We start from the raw sequence: 18,491 nt of genomic DNA, 5'->3' as shown, positions 1-18,491 counted from the left end.
ACCTAAAAAAGAATTTAATTCTTAAAAAAAGTTGATAACTGATGAAGAAAGCGTGAGTTTAATTTGGTTAATGAAATTATTGATTTATTTAATAATGGAAAATAATTATTTTATAGTATTCTTGCTTAGGGAAGTCAAAAGTAAGTAAAAGTAAACAAATCATTTAATTTTGCTAACAATATCTCTTTAATTCTTGATGAGATTATGTAAGGCCGGTAACAATAATTTATAATTTATCTGTTAAAAAGGGTCAATATTTGACTTTTAATATTTATATTGCTATAATATATTATGTTATTATTAGATAAGTGAGAAAATTTAAAATTAATATAAGGTGAAGTGGTTATACTTTTATCGGACAAAAAGGCAAATGTCCTTCGGAGTACTAAGTGGGTAGATTATGTTTTTCCGTACAAGCGAAGATGTTTTGATGACTAGATATTTTGTGAGACGGATCTAACCCTACCGATATACACTACAAACGTAATACTCTTAGCATAAAAAGTAATACTTTTTTCATGGATGACCCAAATAAGATATTCGACCCACGAAATTGATCGGTGAGACCGTCTCACAATAATTTTTGTGTCTTTTTGAGATAATTATGATATTGTTGAACACTCTTTATTAAAAAAATCGACTTATTAATTCTCCGTGATTCAAATATTGAACACACACGTCTTTGCTAATATGTTTTGTAACCCACACATTGATTATTAAGAATCTGTCGTTCTTTAATTAACGAGTGTAACTACTGAGTACCCTGAAATACCAGTATAGAGACTTCGTCGTGCTCCTCATTTGATAAATTCTTATTTCTTGGCTTTAAAAAAAAAAAAACAAGAAGAAAATATACCAGATGCAAGTCATGATGTTGAGCAATTTTGATTTTACGTAAATTTATTTGACTAAACGAAGGGTTAGGGCGAGTGCACTCAATATTGTGAATCAAGATAAGCTATAACTCAGAAAAATTTGCATACGAGACTTTCAATAATATCACGATTTCACATGAATAATACCATTTGTACAACTTCATTTCTCATGCATGATGCATGTATTATTTTCCATGTGGCTAATACTTCTACCATTACTTCTAGTCAAGCTATATATCCGGAGAATGCACTATCACTTCCCATTCCCTTAGCCTAAGTTATTTTCCAAGGGTAAAAGTTATTTACATATCTGCTAAGTATGCTGCAGTGGCGGAGCCACATCATTTGGCCCGATTTTTTTTTTAAAAAAATTATGTATAAAACTTGGAGTAATTTGATATAAGTCAATGTAGATCAATTTAAAATATTTAAAAATTATAAAGTTTAAAATTCTAACTCGAGTAGAGCCATATTCCCGGTTCCGCCACAGTAAGTATGAGAGGCAAGTCCAAATTTCTGAGAGCAATCACATTCTCTTGATTTCTTGTGTTATCATCATGTATGCATGGTCTCATATCGACTGAAAATATTCGCTACACCTACGGTGTAGTTGTTGCTTTGGCTGGCTTTTGTGCTTATGATAATAATGGGTACATGGCACACCAGAGCATAGGTTGAGTTAATAAGATTTAGGGTGACGTGGGAAAATACTCTTCGACATCACATAATCGATCCTCGTGTGGAGCATATTACTCACTGAAATATTGTAGAGATATACTTCTATGGGTCGGTGTTTATAGTCCTCTCTCTCGAATCTCTATTTACTTGTACATTTCGTTCGATTTAACATCTCATCAGAGTCAAAAGAAACATCTTAGCCATATATAGAAGTTTCCCTGAGTTACCTTTTACTAAAGATAATCATGGGTTCATGGAATTGCGGGTGGCATCAAATTCACGTTTTCTTTAGAAGCACTCCCGGACACGAACAAAATCTTTATTTAATCTCTTTTTTAGGATCCAAAGTACCAAAATGCCCTTATATTTTTACGAAAAATCCACCTAACACCCCTCAATATTAGAAATAGAATAAGAATTTTTTTTTACGAAATTATTTCCTCCATTCCCAATTTCCCATCTAAAACTACCCAAGAAACGATTTTTTTGAAGAACATCAATGGCGATAATGATAACAGGAAGCCGAACCTTTAAGTGAAGGTGTTAGAAAATCAAAACCAACAACCCTCCGAAGACGAGAAAAAAGTACGATGAATTAAATCAGGTTTTTGTATCTCAAACCTTAATATGTACGTGATATTGTTTCACAATTACTATTAATGTAATGTTTTATGCAATTGTGGATTTTTTATTTGCAAATTTTGTCCAATTTTAGGATTTATTTGCTCCGAATGAGTATGAGAATTGTGGGTTATTGTTGTATTCTTTTTATTTGAATTATTGGATCGAATTTTCAACTTCTTGGGTTGATCACTTGTAAATTAGAAAATTGTATTTGGTTACTGCATTTTGATACTCAGTATTTAGTATTTTACTGTAGAAATTGAAAGTATTCAATATTTTTTGTCAGTGTTTATGAATCAGTGGATGCCTATTTTTCTATGGTATATTTCTTTAATCAGAATATTTTTCCTTTTATGGTGAATTTATTTTCTTTGCTATGGAATTGGTTTTTATTTTTTGCAAGTACGAAAAATGTTTACTTTATGTTTTTAATGCTAAATTTGTTGTGTGTATTTCGTTTTATCTTTTTGATGTATTGTTGTTTTTTGTTTCGCCATCTAATTAGGTACTGACGGGAAAAAAATGATGATATATGATACCCCAGGTTTATCCGGCTCATCTTTAGCCCGGATTCTGGGTAGTCTGGAAGCCAGGAAAGTTGAGCAGACCGATCAATGCTTAGAGGGAACCGAGCTCGTAGACGGGTAGTGAGAGCTCGGGTAGTACAATTAATGGAAAGTGCTCCACGTCGCGACCATCTACCCGAACACCCTGGTACAGGTGTCATCTCCTAGTTCATAGGTATGGGGCACCACAACTTTTCATTATTAGAAGGTATTTCGGCACACATAGAGGTGATGTGATTAGGCTGAAGCAAGTATGGATTGTCAGACTTGTCAGTGACAGTGAACAGATCATGGACAACGTATCATCTCGTCGTGAGTAGCTCACGCACTTCCTTGGTTTTAAATGTGCATAGTTGCGAAGCTCGCGCACTTCCTGCTCAAGTTCCAGTGTATCTAGTTACATAAACCAACCCGATGTTATTATAGCAGTACCCAATTTGCATTGAATCGTGTCTGATGTTTGGGAGACACCGAGACTCTGGTTATACCAAAAAAATTAGTCCTGAATAGATCTTAGCCATAAAATTGGATGGAACTATGGGTGGATGGTTAATCTAGACAAGATTTCTGATAGAATATTATGCAACTTTTGCCAAAAAGTTACAAAAGGTGAGATAACAAGGCTCAAACAATTTCTTGCTGGAGGATTTAAAAATACAAAACCTTGTCCAAAAGCCCCAGCATGTGTTAAGCAAGAAATGAAAGATCACTTTGAAGAAAAATTAGCCCAAAAAACTGTCATGGATTCCATACGTCACATTGCTGACGTTTTTGACATAGAAGAGCAATGAGACGATATTGATCCATACGGGGATCCATCCTCTCGTGGAAAGCGGTCGACATCTATTTCTTCCTCGGTCAACTTGTCAATATTACTGCCCAAAAAACCACGGTTATTACCGAAGGCTTTTGCTATTTTCTTTTTAGCCCTATCCATTGCCTCGTATATATAACTCATGGCAGGCTTCTTCTCCTCATCCACCAACCGAAGTACCTACAATAATGGGCCACCAACTTTCGTAGCATAAATGATAGAATTCCAAAACGAAGGCATCAAAATAATTTTATTTGGTTGCTTGCCAGTGTGTTCCTTCGCAAATTTGCTTTTACTCCAATTTTCTGAAGTAAACACCTTTCTCAAATGTTGCTTATGCTGCTGAAAGCTTCTCATAGTCAAGAAAACGGTGGCAAAACGAGTTTGAGCTGGTCTAATAAGGTCTCTTTGGCCGATGAACTCTCTCATCATGTTCAACAACATAGTTCGGTTGTAAATATATCCGTTAACATTAATTGCATGCTCAAGTGCCCTCTTCAAATATGGAATTTTGAATATGTCCTCAAATATCAAATCCAAACAATGTGCTGCACACGGAGCCCAATACAAGTTTGGATATTTATCCATCAACTTTTTTCCTGTAAAGAACAAGAGAATAAAAAGATAGTTAATGAAACTAATCAACGAAAGTTAAAAGACGTTGTAACTTAGTATATTAGATTTTCTAACCCGCATAAACATTATTTGATGCACTGTCGGTGACCACTTGAACAATATTATTTAACCCAACTTTTTGCACAAACTTGTCAAGCAACTCAAACATCTTCTCACCAGTGTGAGAGTAGCTAGATGCATCAACTGATTCAATAAACATGCTGCCTTTTGGGGTATTCACCAAGAAATTGATAAGTGATCTCCCCTTTCTATGTCTCCACCCATAAGCCATCAAAGTACAACCATTCTTCGTCATCTCCTCTTCATTTTGTTTCAAAATCAGCTTTGTATGGTTGGTCTTCTCCTTTAAAAGTGGTTCTCTCATCTCATGGTAACTAGGTGGTTTCATCCTAGGACCATATTATCTAATTGCTTCGATTATTGGCTTCAAGCTGTCATATTTGACCGCATTGAATGTGATCCCTGCATCATACATCCACCTTGCAAATTTTTGAACTGCATCATATCTCAACTTTTTCTGAACTTCATTAAATTGAGGTGCTTTACCACCTTGATTCTTTGCGTCTAGCTTAAAGAAAGCATTTAAAGGACCCAATGACCGTGGTTTTTTGGGCAGTAATATTGACAAGTTGACCGAGGAAGAAATAGATGTCGACCGCTTTCCACGAGAGGATGGATCCCCGTATGGATCAATATCGTCTCATTGCTCTTCTATGTCAAAAATGTCAGCAATGTGACGTATGGAATCCATGACAGTTTTTTGGGCTAATTTTTCTTCAAAGTGATCTTTCATTTCTTGCTTAACACATGCTGGGGCTTTTGGACAAGGTTTTGTATTTTTAAATCCTCCAGCAAGAAATTGTTTGAGCCTTGTTATCTCACTTTTTGTAACTTTTTGGCAAAAGTTGCATAATATTCAGAAATCTTGTCTAGATTAACCATCCACCCATAGTTCCATCCAATTTTTTTTTTCTTGCAAATTTTTGAACTGCATCATATCTCAACTTTTTCTGAACTTCATTAAATTGGGGTGCTTTACCACCTTGATTCTTTGCGTCTAGCTTAAAGAAAGCATTTATAGGACCCAATGACCGTGGTTTTTTGGGCAGTAATATTGACAAGTTGACCGAGGAAGAAATAGATGTCGACCGCTTTCCACGAGAGGATGGATCCCCGTATGGATCAATATCGTCTCATTCCTCTTCTATGTCAAAAACGTCAGCAATGTGACGTATGGAATCCATGACAGTTTTTTGGGCTAATTTTTCTTCAAAGTGATCTTTCATTTCTTGCTTAACACATGCTGGGGCTTTTGGACAAGGTTTTGTATTTTTAAATCCTCCAGCAAGAAATTGTTTGAGCCTTGTTATCTCACTTTTTGTAACTTTTTGGCAAAAGTTGCATAATATTCAGAAATCTTGTCTAGATTAACCATCCACCCATAGTTCCATCCAATTTTTTTTTCTTGCAAATTTTTGAACTGCATCATATCTCAACTTTTTCTGAACTTCATTAAATTGGGGTGCTTTACCACCTTGATTCTTTGCGTCTAGCTTAAAGAAAGCATTTATAGGACCCAATGACCGTGGTTTTTTGGGCAGTAATATTGACAAGTTGACCGAGGAAGAAATAGATGTCGACCGCTTTCCACGAGAGGATGGATCCCCGTATGGATCAATATCGTCTCATTCCTCTTCTATGTCAAAAACGTCAGCAATGTGACGTATGGAATCCATGACAGTTTTTTGGGCTAATTTTTCTTCAAAGTGATCTTTCATTTCTTGCTTAACACATGCCGGGGCTTTTGGACAAGGTTTTGTATTTTTAAATCCTCCAGCAAGAAATTGTTTGAGCCTTGTTATCTCACTTTTTGTAACTTTTTGGCAAAAGTTGCATAATATTCAGAAATCTTGTCTAGATTAACCATCCACCCATAGTTCCATCCAATTTTTTTTTCTTGCAAATTTTTGAACTGCATCATATCTCAACTTTTTCTGAACTTCATTAAATTGGGGTGCTTTACCACCTTGATTCTTTGCGTCTAGCTTAAAGAAAGCATTTACAGGACCCAATGACCGTGGTTTTTTGGGCAGTAATATTGACAAGTTGACCGAGGAAGAAATAGATGTCGACCGCTTTCCACGAGAGGATGGATCCCCGTATGGATCAATATCGTCTCATTCCTCTTCTATGTCAAAAACGTCAGCAATGTGACGTATGGAATCCATGACAGTTTTTTGGCTAATTTTTCTTCAAAGTGATCTTTCATTTCTTGCTTAACACATGCTGGGGCTTTTGGACAAGGTTTTGTATTTTTAAATCCTCCAGCAAGAAATTGTTTGAGCCTTGTTATCTCACCTTTTGTAACTTTTTGGCAAAAGTTGCATAATATTCTATCAGAAATCTTGTCTAGATTAACCATCCACCCATAGTTCCATCCAATTTTTTTTTCTTATATCTTCTTGTAGGTTTTCTATCTTATAAACTCTAAAATTAAAAAAAAAATTATTATACATTGAGGAAATAAAAAAAATGGCAGTAACTAATATTCCAGAAATAAAATCAATCTGTTATATTCCAAAAATTGATTTCCTAAGCAAATGGCAGTAAGTCAGTAACTAATATTCCAATAAGCAAATGACATTAACTAATATTATAGAATCAACCTATAAGCAAATAGAATTAATATGTTATAGGAGATTGTTCCTCTCAACAAGGTGGCCAAAAAAAATAAAACATCAGAAAAAAGGAAAGAAAAAAAAAAGAGAAGACAGTAGGAAATAGAGCAAATATTATTGAAGTGCGGCGATGCAAAGCGGTGGCCAGAAGTCCGGCGGTTGGCGATGCAAGACATGATTTCGTGCATGTGTTGTTGATGTTTACGTAACCTTGGAGAAGTGGAGAGAAGACGCGCTGCAAAAAATAATTCTAGGGCTGTGCAGAATGGGCCTAAATATTTGAGTAAAATGGGCCTAAAATTGGGCAGTATAAAATGGGCCGAAAATTGGGCAATATTTGGAAAAACTGCATTGGGATTTTCTTCAACATAGCGCGCCATTACCTCACTTTAGCCATACCGAAATAGCGCCGAAAGTGACGATAGCGCTCGCTATATGAAAGTGTCTTGCGCGTAGCCCCCTGTAGCGACGGGTCATCGCTATGCGTCGCTACACGCTATAACGAGCGCTATTGACAACTATGATTTGTCTATAATATGAAATTGTCATTAACCATAAGATCTGTGGCTTAATTGTTATAATATGTAATTGTCATTGAGGTATTATATGGCTTAAATTAGGTACAAATTACAGATATTTAAGTATGAAACTAGAGGGACAATGCAATGATGTTGATCCAACTTCACATATACTTCATGAGAAAAGAAATATTAAAACAAATCCTTAACATTTATTTATATTTATTAAGTAATGTCATTAACAGGACATTTGATATGAAATAAAAATAAAAATTACGGTATAATATGTCGAAATTTAGCTAGTTTATGCCTTAAATTGAGCCAAAACGATAGATATCTAATGACGAAACTGGAAGGGCATTGTGATGGTTTTGTCGTTTTGATCCAACTTCACTTATGTTTCATTAGAAATGATACAAGAAACAGGTTATTACCATGTATTTGTATCTACCATGTAAATGTCATTAACCGTATATTCTATAAAACTTATCACTTTACCAAAAATTATATTTGATGATAATAGTATAAATCTAATATTTTAACCATATAACAGTCTAAGCGCCACGTAACAGCTCTTCTAATATGAGCAATTATTTCATCACAACAATCTCTTTGCTAAGAGAGCAATCAAATCATGACGATTGAGATGTTGAATGATTTAATATATTGGAGTTGCATATATAATATTAGTTATAGTTTTTGGTAAAATAAAAAACGCTGAATCTTACAATACCTATAAAATAAATTCCACTAACATAGGATCTGTGGCATAAAACATAGAAATTGTTGTATTATATCTCGTAATTTAGTTATCTTATTTCTTAAACTAAGCACAAATTCTTGATATTTAAATATGAAACTAGAGGGATAGTGTGGTGGTTTTGATGTATCATATATGCTTCATGAGAAAAGTAGGAAAATAAGTTTTATCATTTATTTGTAGTTACGAAATAATACCACATAAAATATGAAAATTACATTATATTATTTTGAGTTTTAGGTACTAAGAGCTTTAAATTGGTTACATATATTAAATTGAGTACAAATTATGGATATTTAAGTATGAAGTTAGAGAGGTACAAATGAGAAAAGAATTAGGAAAACGAGTTCTTACCATTTATTTATATTAACCAAGTGTCATTAACAATATGATTATGAAAATATATGAAAATTTGGTATATTACTGTGTCAAATTTTATTTATTATGTGGCTTAAGTTAGATACAAATTACGGATATCTAAGTACGAAATTTGAGGTAACGTGATGTTGATCTAACATCGCATATATTTAATTAAAAAAAAAAGAAGTTCATATTTTTAGACTCTAGTACTATATTTGTTAAAGACAAAAACTTGTATGAGACGATCTCACGGGTCGTATTTTGTGAGACAGATCTCTTATCTGGATAATCCATGAAAAAATATTACTTTTTATGCTAAGAGTATTACTTTTTATTATGAATATCGGATAGGGTTGACCCGTCTCACAGATAAAGATTCGTGAGACCGTCTCACAAGAGACCTACTTTTTGTTAAACTGGAATATTTGTTTATGTCTGAATATTTTCATATTTGTTAAGCTCATTTCTTGTGCTAATAATTAATTATGCATGTGTCATATTTCAGGAAAAATAGTGCTCAATTTATAATTTTTCATTCTGATCAATTTTTGACGTGATCCTGTTACACATTATTATAACCACAAATCACTTAAAAATAAAGGGTAATATAAAAATGCAATATCGATTGTTTTTATGTGGTCATAATCTTGAAATATCTTATAATTATGAAGAACTGACATCAAATTCATTAATTTATAAGCTTTAACTGGCTAATATAAAATTGGAGAAGATTAGAAAAAATCTAAAGGAAATTTTGAAATCAATTCGAATAACAAATCTAATAAATCAATCAATAATTAAAAAGAATCAACTAAAAATAATTTGTCAGATTATTAGGGATTGAATTTTTTAATCTGTTAAGAAAAAGTGGAAGGAAAAAATATGATATTCCTAAAAATTAGTAACCTGGATGTTTCGAGCTTTGAATCTGCCAAGATTTGAGACCATTTTTTCCCCATTAATCTTGATTTTTCTTCTGGTAAACATAGTAACAGAAATAGATGAAGACTGACACAGGGACTGATAGTGGATTTGAGTTTGGAGTTGGGGATTTTAAGACAATTTAGCCTTTAAACAAATGAAAATTATTCAAATCACCGTGCACATATATTAATTATTGATCTATTTATAAAATTAATAATCTTATTTTTATTTAACAGTTCTACTAATTAATAATCTTATTTTTATTTAACAGTTCAATTAGTAGAGGAGATTGTTACTATTGAGTGTTGAACTCGAAACTTATTTCAAAATTAAATCTTGGTACGATTGAACTACAATAAAGATGTAATTCACTAATTATTCTAGATGTTCGTCTCTTTTGGAAAATCCCGATATAAATAACGAAAAAATCTAATATTTAAAAATAGCATGGAGAATAATCGGAAAAGTGGAAACAAAATAAGATATGATAAAGGTGCTCAGAGATCCGTGGCAGGGGCGGAGCCACACCATTTTTCACCAGGGCTATGTTCCAAAAAAATTTAAAAAAATTTATATGTAATTTTTTTTTGTAATTTTGGATAAATTTGATATTAACTTGAGTAGATCAATTTAAAATATTAAAAGATTTTAGAGTTTAAAATTCTAGCACGAGTATAATCGGATTCCTGGCTTCGCCACTGATCCAGGGATTCGCCGTCCCTTCTCATTCAGACCTATCTCTCTCGGATGGATCCTGGAATATCGAGGAAATTTGCAATAAATTCAGCCCCATCGATCAAGAGGCGATCCCCGATCGGGCAGAAGCAATGAAGATAATGGATGGACATGGCATTTCGAGGATAGCGGGAAATTCACTGTGCGTTCCGCGTATAAGGTTGGGATGAAGTTAAGCCAAGAAACATACAGCTCCTCCGATTATAACATGAAAGAGTGGCGGAAACTCCTCCGGCACCTAAATATCCCGCCAAAATTCAAGCACTTCATTTGGAGAGCCTGCTTCCAACAAAAAGAGAACCCCACAGGAGACACCTCACTCCAGATCCCACCTGCCCACGTTGCGAGGACCAACCAGAATCGACAGTCGATGCCCTTGCTCTTTGTCCAAAACTTTCAAACATATATATGGCGGGAATGTGGCATGAACTTCGAGATGCATATCTCCGCTCCCCTAACATGGTTTACACTTGTTGGCAAACAATATCCAAAAATTAGATTTGAAGCAGCATGCATGATAATGTGGCGAGTGTGGAAGGATAGGAATGCCAAAATCCATAAAGGCAAAACAATCGCGGAAATACAGATTTGGAAAGAGGCCATCGACATTTAGTTGAATTTCAAGAAACGAAGACTGCCTTATCACCCACGAAGTGCTAAGACATCGTATTCTCGCACCCAAGAAGTAGCGGAAGTTTAAAATTTTTGCTTGGGCATCGTGTGTTTAAAAAACATTCATAGGGCGTTTAGAAGTATAACTTTGCGTTCTCAACGCTGGACTCCAAACTATTCTGGTGTTTAGTCGGATATAGCGCTTTTTGTAATTCCCTACGAACGGCTTTTCTCCTTTGATCGCCTAATTAGGTCCACGATCGAAATCTTTGTTTCTCGCTTGGATTGCACTAGAAACCGCAAGCGAATTGTGTGTTGAGACTGTAGCCTCCGAATTTCCAAAATCCGGAGACGAAGCGGCGCAGCTAGAGATGTAATCGAGTTGAGCCGAGCCGAACTCTTGAATGTTTGAACTTGGTTCGTTTATAATCGAGCCGAGCTCGAGCTTTATTTAACGAATATATGCATGGCTCACGAGCTTATTCAAGCTTTTATCGAGCCTAAACAAGCTTAATAAATATGAATTATACATTTAAATTTTCATTAAATTAATTAAAAATTAAATTATATATTTAAAGAAAAATATATTATTCTTATTAAAATTTGTAAATTTATTATAATAAATAAATTTAATAGATTTTTCTATATATTTCATAAATAATATGCAAAATCAATAAATCAAATATCAAAACTATTATTTTTTCATTTAAAACATTACTAATGAACTTATCAACGAACATGTTCACGAGCTAACGAGCCGAATACTGTAAATCTTGAGTTTGGTTTGTTTATCTTAACGAGCCTCATTAAACGAGTTCAAACGAGCTTTTATCGAATCGAGCTTCGAATAGCTCACAAACGGTTTGGTTCGTTTACATCTCTAGGCGCAGCGGTGGAAGTTTTCCCCAACCTTTTGAAAGTATGGCCGAGACTTTGGTCTTTAAAGGATGTGAAGACTTTGTTAATTTTTCATATTGATTCTTAATCAATAAATAACCAAATAATTATAGATTCTTAACCAATAATTAAACAAATCTAAGTTGCTTATTTTTGGACAAAATTTTATTCCAAACTTTCAAGGGTGGCCGTGGGTTTCTTTGTGGAATTGGGAACGGTTTTGTTTTATTTTGTGGGAAAAAAAAATCTCTTCTTAATTATGCCCTCTCATGGTTTATTTATAGAGTGGGACTCCTAATCTAATTAGGAGTCTCTCTTCCACAAGAACTCTATATTTTCATTATAATTAAATTATCATATTATTAATATATAATGTATTTATTAACATTTAATAATACATGATATAATAATATCATATACACATATTTTATATCACCATATAAAATATATACATGTATATGTATATTAAATTAAATAATCATTATTTGATTTATAAATTTAATCATTGGTTAATTTAATTCTAGACTCCTCTAGAATATTTATGAGAATTTGTACATGATAGTAGTCACTACTACTAGCAACCATTTAATTAGTAAATTCCAAATTCACTAAATAAATGATTCCGAACTCATTATAACCTCGATCGACGATCCGAGAGCGCCGATGTATCAAGGATACAAGTCTTGTTCATATAATGAAAATTGAAAATTTCGAAGAACAAAATTTTCACTTACCATATTGGGCAGTTGCCAGTATTAGGGAACTCCTTCACAAAACAGGCAGTTCCACTCTCCTTCTTTATTTAGCAATCATGTTAACTTCCATTTCTTTTATCCTATGGAATCACTTCATAAACTCCTTTATAAGCTTCCTGTTTGATCTCCATCAAACTATAGTCGTCAAATTCCAACTCCTTGAAATTTGATTATCTCAACGGGAACACAGAATCCGATACTTATGTGACCCTCAATTGTTCAGGGATACAGCTAGTCGTGAGTTCACATCTCCATGTGATTCAGAATAACATTTATTCTTATTCGGGTTTTCCCTAGTTAACCTCATTTTTTCATCAACTCCTTGATCAAGAATTTCAGAACTCATTTCTGATTGCACCCATCGGATAATGGTAAGAGTGTCTAGTAGCATCGCCCCATGATCTCCTAGGTATCACTGATAGTGACTGCACGAACCAGTCGATTATGATTAATGTACAGTACGGTCGGTCTCTTCATCTCATATATTCCGATCGAATCTGCAACCATTGGTTCATCAAGTGTTGCATATTAATTCGATAACTATGTGATACATATAATAGTGGCATCGCATGTACCATTGGAGAACTCTTTCTCCAACGTACATCTAATACTCTGGCCAAAGATTCCACGTACTTTCATTAGATCACATAGGATATTCACACCCGTAGGTGAGCGGTGAATCCCCGACTACAATGCACTGGCTCCTACATGTGTCACAACTGTACCCAATCTCAGCACCTGATGACCATTCTGGGGTCGGTAAACGAGTCAAAGCACAGCCCTAGCATATAGTGCATCAGTGTTGTCCCGGGTCGTAAGGACTAATGGTGTACAATCACAACTACGGACTTATCCTCTCGATGAATGATAACAACTTGAAAAGTCCGAGGGAGGGTAGTTCGTGTTAGAATAGATGCTCTGCAAGTCAACTGTTGGCTAGAGATTTTATTGACTCAGTTGTAATAAACAATCTTTATTTTAATATAATTCATTATTTCATGGTTTTGTTATTTCTTTATCTGTATACTCATGTTATCAAACATAGATAAAGCCCTTAATTATACTTAATACAAATGAATCGTAATTCGATGTTGAAACTCATTTGTAAACACTGTATGATCTAAATTCGTTCCTAGTCGATTCAGCCGCCTAAAACATGGATAAAGGTCGCTTGAGCTCGAGACTAGAATCTGTGATGTTGTGTAATGCGTTTCTTGGTAAGGGCATAGATATGTCCAAACATGCAGATGGGTAGTCATATGATGATTATACCGAACAACCCTCTCCTCGTACTTTCCAAGTGGTTATCATTCATCGAGAAGATAAGTCCGTGGTTATGATTGTACACCGTTAGTCCTTACGACCCGGGATAAAACTGAGGCTCTATATGCTAGGGCTGTGCTTTGACTCGTTTACCAGCTCCAGGAGAGTCATCAGGTGGCGAGGTTGGGTACAGTTGCGACACATATAGGAGCCAGTGCATTGTAGTCGGAGATTCACCGCTCAGCTACGGGTGTGGATATCCTACGTGATCTGATGAAATAATAGTGCGTGGAATCTCTGGCCAGAGTATGAGATGTACATTGGAGAAGGAGTTCTCCAATGGTACATGTGATGCCACTATTTATATTTATCACATAGTTGTCGAATTATTATGCAACCCTCGATGAACCAATGGTTGCAAATTCGATTGGGATATATGAGATGAAGGGACCGTACTGTACGTTAATCATAATCGACTGGTTCTTGCAGACACTATCAGTGATACCTAGGGAATTATGGGGCGATGCTACTAGACGCTCTTACCATGGTTCGATGGATTTAATCAGAAATATGATTTCTGACATTCTTATGATCAATCGTTGATGCATAGAATGAGGCAAATAAGGGTAAGCCCGAATAAAGGATTATTTCCTGAATCACAAGGAGTTGTGAACTGACGGCTAGCTGTATCCCTGGACCATTGAGGGTCACACAAGCACTGGATCTTTTGTTCCCGTTGAGAGAATAAATTCAAAGAGTTGAATTTATATTATGATATAGTAAATTCAAGGAGTTGAATTTATGATAATTAAATTTTGAGAAAATAAATTCAAGGAGTTGAATTTATGAGATAGTAAATTCAAGAAGTTGAATTTATGAAATTTGGAGAGAATAAATTCAAGCAGTTGAATTTATAAAATTTGATAATTTAATTTATTAAACTCAAAAGTTGGGTTTATTAAATATTAAATTTTGGAGGTGATAAGATTCATGGAGTTGAATTTATAAGGGATTTAAATTAAATGTAATGTGTATATGTATAATGGGCTTGTAGGAGTACAAGACCAATATACATATTATTAAGGTTCTTAATTGGGTTTTAAAATATTAATTAATTAATTAAAGTAGTTGGACTAGAATAATTAATTGATTAAGCCCATTAAGTATTTAATTTATTAATGAGCCCTAAGCTTATATATATGTATTAGGATTAAGGTCACAACACACAATTTTTGATACAAAAATTTCGAAAAAACCTAGCCTCCATCTCCTTGGGTTTTTTCGAAAATCCTATCTCCCAAGGTCTCTCAAATTTCGATCTCCAACGTCAAAACTTCTTTCAAATTTTCTAGTGCAATTTGGAAGAGGAACAAATCATCTAGTCGTGGACCTGATTAGAATAAATGAGTCCTTGAATAAAGTTCATAGGGATTCATTAAGAGCTATATCCGCCTATACCGGATTAGTTGGAGTCAAGTGATTAAATTCATCAAAGGTATAAAAATCTAACGCCCTATGAATGTTTATGTTAAAACTATACGAATGCCCAATCAAAAACATATTTTGATTGTCGAAATAAAATAAAAATTTTAAAACTTCCGCTGCGTTTGGGCACGAGAAAATCGAGATCCAACAGTTCGGTATAATCATCATATGACTACCCATCTGCATTGATAGACGTGGTTTTTACATGTTTTATTGCATTAATTTGTGTGTGTTTGCATTGTGCATGCGTACATTTCATTTACATTTTGTTCATTTTAGAGTAAACATTTGCATTTGATCATGTCTCACTTGTGTGTGACAAATTTGCAGGAAAAATGACCGGGAAAACCGAATCTGGAGCAAAGTGCGCAAGCCAAGAAGGAAATGGGAGATAGGCTAGCGCCCGAGCGGTAGAAAATTACTGCCCGGGCGCGAGAGGTGAATAGCTAAGATGATGTCAAGAAAGTATGGGGCTCGGGCGATAATTTTCTAACGCTCGGGCGCGAGATTTATTTTCCGAAGAACCAAATTACAGAAGACTCGGCGCTCGGGCGGTAATTTTCTACCGCCCGAGCGCGAATGCCGCATTCCTCAAGAAAGATTGCAGTCTCAGTTGTGTGTGACAAACTTGCAGGAAAAATGACCAGGGAAAACCGAATCTGGAGCAAAGTGCGCAAGCCAAGAAGGAAATGGCAGAAAGGCTGGCGCCCCAGCGGTAGAAAATTACTGCATGGGTATGCAGATAAAGTATAATGTTATAATCGAATAAAATCGTAAAATATTATTAAAATAAAGATTGTTTTACTTTAGAGTCAATAAAGCCCGAGGCACAAGTTGTATTGCCGGACACCTACTCTAACACGAAGGACAAAGAACCGCCACCAATCTCTGAGTTGGATGGCTCCAGAGCCAGGTGAACTTAAGATGAACACTGATGCTCTTGTATGATGATGTATCCCCCTTTCTCGATTGGGTCTGCCTCGGGGGGAGTTATCAGAAACTCAAATGGGAATTTTGAGCGTTGCTTCGTTATCCGGTCTCCCCTTTCCACGCTAAATGTCTGGCTTTGGAGACTGGTCTACAATTTGCCCATGAGAAAGGACTCAAAATTTCTAGGGTGGGAGCAGACTCGTTGTTGCTCCTAGGCAGCCTAAACGAAGACCTCAAATTTAATCCCCTTTTCATGGATTTCGAAGCTGGCCCTGCATTCATTTCTATTTCTTTTTATCTCACAGCCATCCTAAAATAGTATCCCCTTTCCTCTAGAAAACCAATCAACATTTACTGCCTGCGCAGGGCCCGGCGTCTCTCCCATCTCCTTCCTCAAAAAGACCGAGCATAACGCTATTACGGTCATGGAAGATGAACATCAGACGCATAAACATCGGGTAATATCTGCGAGCACTTCAAGTCCAAGGAAAAATAGAGTAAATAAGTAATGTATAAGATCATATAGATTTATATATTTTACTATACTGTTAATTCATGAATATTTTGATAGCTGCTTTATGAATACATGAAAATTTCAGAGAAAAAGGAGAAGCACCCATTGCAAGGAATGGAGATGAACTTGAAGAACTCGGTGCACGTGCTTTATTCCATCCATTCGTTATAGGATTTAATGGTTGATTTGCGTCTAACAAGTCAGCAAATTAATTTTCGATGTCACATCAATATTTTACAATATCATAACATTAATTAGATCAAAATAGTAGAAAATAAAAAATTTATGTAACAAGATCAAATTTGAAAACTCAATGGACCAAAACTTAAAATTGAACAAATTAGTATTTTTTTTTTACCCAAAAGACTAGGGAGATGAAAATGACTTGTGAGATTAAATCATAATTTATGTTTGATGGAAGAAACGAATCATAAATTCCCTTCTTTTTATCATCTCTCATCTAGCTATTGTCTATTTCAATTATGAATAGGTCTCTTGTGACACGATCTCACGAATCTTTATCTGTGAGACGGGTCAACCTTACCAATATTTACAATAAAAAGTAATACTTTTAGCATAAAAAGTAATATTTTTCATGGATGACTCAATTAAGAGATCTGTATCACAAAATACGACATTTGAGACCGTCTCGTAAAACTTTTTGTCTTCGACCATTGGATATCAATGGAAGAACCCAAAACAATCTCTTTGCATGTTTAGTTCAAATTCTCAACCATTTTGCTCGAGTTTTAGCCATTTTCACTTCATCCCTTCTATACTAAATATCCCCCACTATCAGTGTGCATGTGTGTGTATATAAACCAAATATAGACAAGTTAACATGAGTAAATCTAAAATCCAAAACAAACTAACTTACAATACTAATATTGCAATTTTCCCACATGGATTAGCATGAGAGTGGATTTCAAATCCACCCAACAAAAATTCATATAGAAGACCAAATGAATTCTAAATTCATGGTTTCAAATCCTTCCATCCAATCATTATTTTAAAATTTCCTACTCCATTGTCTCCGACGTGGAACGAATAAGGTCTCTGAATGCTCTCGGTTCACAAAATTTTCGGTTTTCAGTTCGGTTTTTTTTAGCTCGGTTAACCGAATCATACTGAAAACCAATTTTTGTTTATTTTTAAAATCATTTTTTTAGTTTTAAAATCATTATATTTATTTATATTTTTTATTAATAAATATAAATAAAAAATTGAAAGAAATAGAAATTCAGTTAAACCGCAAATATTTTGTCTTTTAACAAAACCGAACAGTGAAATTCGGTTCAGATTTTTGGTTAAATTCGTTCCGCTCGGAATTAACATCCGTAGCCTCAACTTGCTTTGTACGTAGTAGTATACTAGCAACAAATGATAAAACTAACTCATGCCAACATATTATAATATGATGTCTGTAGAGAATAGTAACAACAATATGAAAAGACAGTTAATAAGATGCTACTCGTAGGGAATATGATATTGTCTTAAAAGTATATTCGAAAACAGATATTTATCAATATATGTGAGATCTATTGGAAAATAATATTTAAAATGTGTGTATTGAATATTTGAATGTTGAATATTTGAATGTTGAAAATAAGAGTTGTAAATATTGAAAATTAGTGTGTGATGATGTAGGTAATGATGTATTTTATTTTTGGATTATTTGTAAAGATTTCCTATAAATAGATCTCTCATTTGTGAAGAAAATCACAATTGAGTAGAGAGAAAAATATTATAAAGTGTGTAGTTTGGTAAATTTTGAGAGTTTGAGATTTTTACTTTTTACCATAAATTTTTACTTTTTCACAACACGTTATCAGCACGAAGCTCTAAAAGTCCTACATACTTTTCCAAG

General features: G+C 34.4%; 1 protein-coding gene across 1 annotated transcript; it reads right to left on the bottom strand.

Annotated features, from left to right (window-relative positions):
* Positions 1-3,497: 3,497 nt before the first annotated feature.
* On the bottom strand, positions 3,498-4,581 carry LOC142504876 (uncharacterized). The gene is made up of 3 exons (XM_075617720.1): positions 4,248-4,581; positions 3,876-4,156; positions 3,498-3,737 (listed from the first exon to the last, which is right to left on the bottom strand). Exons 1-3 carry the CDS (start codon positions 4,579-4,581, stop codon positions 3,498-3,500), a joined length of 855 nt encoding a protein of 284 aa, XP_075473835.1.
* Between the last annotated feature and the right edge of the window lie 13,910 nt (positions 4,582-18,491).

Source organism: Primulina tabacum, chromosome 10 (assembly GCF_025594145.1).
Source record: "Primulina tabacum isolate GXHZ01 chromosome 10, ASM2559414v2, whole genome shotgun sequence".
NCBI lineage: Eukaryota > Viridiplantae > Streptophyta > Magnoliopsida > Lamiales > Gesneriaceae > Primulina > Primulina tabacum.
The sequence above is the reverse complement of the archived record's forward strand: the minus strand, read 5'-3'. Positions and strand labels throughout refer to the sequence as shown.